The sequence below is a fragment of the Hyla sarda genome, chromosome 6, assembly GCF_029499605.1.
Source record: "Hyla sarda isolate aHylSar1 chromosome 6, aHylSar1.hap1, whole genome shotgun sequence".
Lineage (NCBI taxonomy): Eukaryota > Metazoa > Chordata > Amphibia > Anura > Hylidae > Hyla > Hyla sarda.
Genome location: NC_079194.1, coordinates 203,648,588 through 203,654,587, shown reverse-complemented (window position 1 = coordinate 203,654,587; position 6,000 = coordinate 203,648,588). Strand labels below are relative to the sequence as shown.

Genomic DNA, 6,000 nt, shown 5'->3' with positions numbered 1-6,000 from the left:
TATATGATGTTATAAATATAAAAAATACAATTCAGTGATTATTATTTTTTTTACGTTAACGCCATTTACCGTACGGGATATAAAATGTTATTTTTTAATAGTTTGGACAATTTTCTTACGCCAATACCAAATATGTTTATTTTTATTATGTTTACATATTTTTATATGGAAAAGGGGGGTGATATGAACTTTTAATATGGAAGGGGTGTTTTTAAACTTTTATTAAACTTTTCTTTTTTTAAACACCCTTTTTTAGGAGGTATCATTTAGATTGAACTCCATTGATCTGTGTTCATCTGGTTGAGCCTGCTCAAGGCAGGCTCAGTCAAATGCAGATCTATGGGGGCAGCCATGAATGCAGAGGTAAGCCCTCCGGCTACCTCCACAGGGATCTCCCCCCGAGGGTGTATGGAGCGGGCACGAGTCAGGAGCCCGCTCCATACACCCTGAGCGCCGGTGTGAGGTGCAGACCTGCATCCCATGCAAGTCTGCGTCCACTCCTGCACCTCACACCGCATAAAAAAAAAAGGGGGGGGGGGGAAGGCGGTCCGGCCCTGCTTGCCCGATACAGGGCTAAATCTATGAAAAATTCACCTGCCTGGAGCCCGGAACTACATGTCCCGGGCATCGGGCGATAGGATTTCCACATCCCTGCTCCCTCTGTCTCTTTCTCCCTCTGTCTCTCTCTGCACAAGTAGCAATGCACTTTGTGATAAGGCCAGCAATAACATTTGAGTGTTCAAAACTGCACGATGCAGCAGGTGGACGCAAACATCGGCTGTTGATAATAGATTATTGGATAAATTGCTTATTTTCATACATGCACTGGAAATTTTTCCCCATGAGGTAACATTTTTATGGGTGTCAGTATATGGCGACGCCAAGCAATTTATTTAAAAAATATATTTTTTTAATGGTAGTGAAAAATAGAAAAAAAATCTAAATAAATCTGGTGTCGCTATAACCTAGCTGACCAACAGAACAAAAGTTAACATGTCAGCTTCACTGTAATGCTGTGAAACTCTAGTCCAAGTTTAATTATTTCATATATATAATACATAATATAATTATATCTTATTTAATATATATTCAGCTTATCCTGCAATAAACATAAAGCTATATTAAAGGAGAAGTATCATGCCCAAAAACGTATCACCTTTCTGCAGGATAGGGGATAAGTATTACATTGAGGGGGGGGCTCCGACTGCTGGGGTCCCCAGGGATCTCTTGTACAGGGCCCTGGCTCTTTCCGGGAATGGAGCATCATGACCCCCGCACAAAGTGGTGGCTGACACACCCTTCCATATATCTCTATGTAAAAGCCAAAGACAGATGATATAGAGATATATGGAGGGGGCGTCACTTTCTGCGGAGATTGGCATGCCCTGTTCCCCTGGGAGAGCAGGATGCCCGAGCAGGAGATCACAGGGGTCCCCAGCGATCGGACCCCTCACGATTCAAAACCGATACTGCGGATGGGAGATAAGTTTTGGGGTATAATATATCTCCTTTAATGAAATAAAAAAAAAAAGTATAACTTTTGTATGGCGGAGAGGTAAAAAAATAAAATGAAAATTTGCTGTCCTTGAAGGTTTAAAGAGTACCTCTCATGAGCTTGTTAAATGTTATAATCCTCCCAGTTCACTGTCCTCATCATGATAAACCACCCTCTGCCTTTATTTTTATTATTTTTTAGTTTTCTACCTTGATATTGCTCTGTATTTTCTGCTTAGGCTCAGTCAGATTCACAGACTGTGAAAGGGGCGTTACCCAGCAGGCTGTGACATCATCTGAAGCCATACAGGGGATAAATTCCTCCCTGACTCTACTACACACAGCCAAGAGCAGTTCAGTGTGAGATGAGCCCTGATTGGATAAGGCTGCATTTCCTGATTTTGGACTTCTGCCAGGCCAGCAGGAGTCCAAAGTCTGTGCAAGAGATAGGGGGCAAATGTGCTCTAGACAAGTAGGGAGACACCTAGTGGCAGCTTTTTTTTAAACACAAAACTTAGAAAATTTCACTTTTTTTTTTTTTTAACAAAGAACATTAGAAAAATGTTTTATTTACCATAAGGAGTGCCATAGCAAAAATGTATTTTAATGATAGTGCCCATTTAAAGACCCAGCATTTGACCTAGTATTAAGAGGGTAAATCTTTACTTTTCTTAAATTATATGTATTTAAGAAATTACTTATATAGTATTATGGTCTTCTATGCCTTCATGAAGCTTTCTCTGAATTGATAAGTTCTCTTTTTATATACATTTTTACATTCTGCTGACATTGCTGTTCTTTTAGGCTCCCAAGAGTGCTTCATTGAAACTGAAGAGGACAAATCAGATTCTTCATCCAATGAGTTAGCTCAAATGAACACAGAGTTGTATGCTCAATCTTTACATAAAGACTCTAACGCCAATAAATCGGAGAGAAAGCAAAGAGGAGCAAGTAAACTTTTTGTTTCAACCTTCAATGAAAGAAGAGAAGCAGAGAACCTTCTGGAGACAGAAACTAGAAAGCTTAATGCAAGTAATCCGCCTATATTTAATGTACAGACTCCAAAAGAAAATACAAACAGAGACCAAGGTGGCAGTGATGAATGGAAAGCTAATGTAGATCGTGAAGAATCTGATGTTGTAGGTGATAGTATTGAAGATGATGTTGTAGGCGACAGTATTGAGGGTGATGTCGTGGATGACAGGCCTGAAGGTGATGTTGTGGAAGATAGTGATGAAGGTGATGCTGCTGATGTCATTGGTAAAGGTGGCGCTGCACACGACAGTGGTGAAGGTGAGGTTGCGGAAGACAGTGATGAAGGTGACGATTCTGACGACAGTGGTGAAGGTGATGCTGCTGATGTAATTGGTAAAGGTGGTGCTGCACACGACAGTGGTGAAGGTGAGGTTGCGGAAGACAGTGATGAAGGTGACGATTCTGACGACAGTGGTGAAGGTGATGCTGCTGATGTCCTTGGTAAAGGTGATGTTGTGGAAGACAGTGATGAAGGTGATGCTGCCGATGTCCTTGGTAAAGGTGACGCTGCACACGACAGTGGTGAAGGTAATATTGTGGAAGACAGTGATGAAAGTGGCGATGCTGACGACAGTGGTGAAGGTGGCGATTCTGATGACAGTGGTGAAGGTGATGCTGCCGATGTCCTTGGTAAAGGTGACGCTGCACACGAGAGTGGTGAAGGTGATGTTGGTGATGCTGCAGATATCTATGGAGGTGATGCACCTGAGGACAGTGGTGAAGGTGCAGCTGGTTTTATCCATACTAAAGATAAAGTGGGTGTTAGCCTCATGGATGTTGAAAGTAACCTACAACAAAATAAATCCAGTCTAACCAAAAGCAATAGAAAGTCCATGGGCATCACTGAATATTTTCACAAGATGAGACACACAAGGCCTAGTGAAAGAAATAGTATGCAGACAGCAGAGTCTATTCGGGTGCATACAGTATCTGTATCAAGACCAGAGGAAAGCCCTGAATCTTCAGAAAGCAGTGAAGATGAAAATGTGGATCTTGCGCAGAGTGCCATAAATCTTGGTAAGATTTGTATGTAATGATATCCTGAGTATACAAGATGGGTTGCCATGGGTTTCTGTTGTACAATTAAACCTCTGTACATCATTGGGTCTGCCTGATACTCCAAAAGTTAAATACATTGCAAGCTTTATTTTTCTATTTAATTTAAGCTAGTGCAATTAAGATATAGTCTTTGTATTAAGTATAAAGCAACCTGTGTGTTTTCAGTACCTCCTGACTTTCTACTGAAACCCACAATAGGCTCTGTTCATAATACATTTTTGGGATACTGGTAAATATTGTATTTTGGACAGCAGCAATGGCACATTCTGTAGTAATCCTCTCAGTATCAAAGTTACCAGAACCATATTGAACTCCAGTCAACGGGTTAAAGGGGTACTTCTGTGGAAATTTTTCTTCTTCTTTTTTATTCAAATCAACTGGTGCCAGAAAGTTATACAGATTTGTAAATGACTTCTATTTAAAAAAATCTTAATCGTTCCCGTACTTATCAGCTACTGTATACTACAGAGGAAGTTGTATAGTTCTTTTCTGTCTGACCACAGGGCTCTCTGCTGACACCTCTATCTGTGTCAGGAACTGTCCAGAGCAGGAGAGGTTTGCCATGAGGATTTGTTTCTACTCTGGACAGTTCCTGACACAGAGAGAGGTGTCAGCAGAGAGCACTGTGGTCAGACAGAAAAGAAATTCGGAAAGAAAAGAACTTTCTCTGTAGTATACAGCAGCTGATAAGTACTAGAAGGGTTAATCATTTTTTAGTAGAAGTAATTTACAAATCTGTATAATTTTCTGGAGCCAATAATATGAAAAAAAATAGTTTTCCACCGGAGTGCCCCTTTTAAGTTTTGATCTGTGGAAAAAAAAACACTGCTCATTTATAAGCAAAAACGGTGATGTTTGTTTGAACAGCGCCTAAGGCTGATTGTACTTACCTGACATTTATTCCACTTAATCGTACACATACAAGCTTTGCTGTTTTCTGTGTGAGGACAGGAAAATAAAGTCCCACCAGATGACCCCTTCGTGAGTGGCTCAACTATCCTATCAGCTATCTTATTATGGGCATTTTAGTACCTATAGTATTGTGTGTATGTCTACTTTCATATGTAGTTTCATTTTTATATTCATCGTATATAATCACTTTTCTTTTTTCAGGAATTACCAAGAAGAAGGAAAATAACCAGCTGATGCTTTCTGTATTGCCAGAAACTCCTGCTTATATGAAGTCTACTCGCTTTGTGTAAGTGTGTATAACCTATTAATCATTTCTTTGATAATATCGTTACACTCCCAAAGAATTGTGGAGACAATGTTTTACCTAACCAAGATTTTGCTTTACCCAGACAGTGATGAACCATTTGTATAGCACCCTGTCAAATTAGAACAACGTTGCCTACTTTGTCGCTTAGTTCGTTTGTAGGACCACTATGTGTATGAGGGAGGGGCTTCCCCGGAGTTCCTCCATGCTCACTTTGCAGCATAAGCCTATTTCTTGAAGTGTGATGGATGAGCTATAAACATCATTTGGGGACTGTCTGAAGGATTTGCCCACCTTCTGATTAAACCCTGCTGGAATGTACATAAATTGCAAACCTTATCACTTCCTTTATTAGCTGAAAAGAGTCCTCCGGTGCACGGGATTAAGCTGCCATCATGCCTGTTTTTCAACATGGAAGAAAGTTGATGTCCCAGCACACGGATGCAGTTAAAACTTCAATCCTTATATCTTCTTTCTAAAAGCATGGAGGTATAAAGTAATGTAAAAAGCACATATAAACTGCCCATGAGTTGACACCATTTTGTACATCCATGCTTTTAAAATAAAGAAATTAACTAGGAAATTTTAACCACTTAAGGACGAAGGGCATATAGGTACTCCCTTGCGTCCTGGGAGGCAAGGACGAAGGGTATACCTGTACGGACTCTGGTACCGCCGCCGGTGCACATGTTTCCCTGCTATGCCTGGACTAACATGGATAGGAGGGGTGGCACCCCTGCCATCTCACTTCTATCCTTCAGGTGATTGGTGCTCAGACAGCACCAATCGCCCTTATCTTCCGGGTCACCGGAGACCCAATTGGCACGGAAGTGCCGTGATTCGCCGGTCCGAATTGAACGACAAATCACAGCGATCACCAACAAGGGGGCGTCTCAGAACCCCCCTGGGCGATGTGCTGGGAGGGATGGCTGCTGATGGATACCAGCAGTCATCCCTTTTCCGATCACTGCGCGGCAACAAGGCTACAGTTTAGTGCCATGTATGGGGTATTGTATGTGTTGAGAAAAAATAATCAAATTAAAAAAAATTTTTACACTAACATGTTGGTATTGCCCTATACTTTTTCTTCTTTTATCTCTTGCGAAAATTAAAAGACAAATTAAAATTTGTAACGCAATTGTTCCCGAGTACGGAAATACCCCATATGTAGACATGAAGTGCTCTGCGGACGCACA

At 41.0% G+C, this 6,000-nt stretch overlaps 1 protein-coding gene across 7 annotated transcripts in view; it reads left to right on the top strand.

Moving 5' to 3' along the window:
* The window catches only part of CENPT (centromere protein T), a 55,783-nt gene that overhangs the window by 43,006 nt on the left and 6,777 nt on the right, over positions 1 to 6,000 (top strand). For 4 of the 7 annotated variants that reach the window (XM_056526292.1, XM_056526291.1, XM_056526295.1 and 1 more), the window contains 2 exons: positions 2,299 to 3,546; positions 4,702 to 4,786. In XM_056526292.1, the coding sequence (XP_056382267.1) occupies positions 2,299 to 3,546; positions 4,702 to 4,786 (1,333 nt within the window). The remainder of the gene's footprint in view (positions 1 to 2,298; positions 3,547 to 4,701; positions 4,787 to 6,000) is intronic. The other 3 variants (XM_056526296.1, XM_056526293.1, XM_056526294.1) reach the window with 3 other exon arrangements.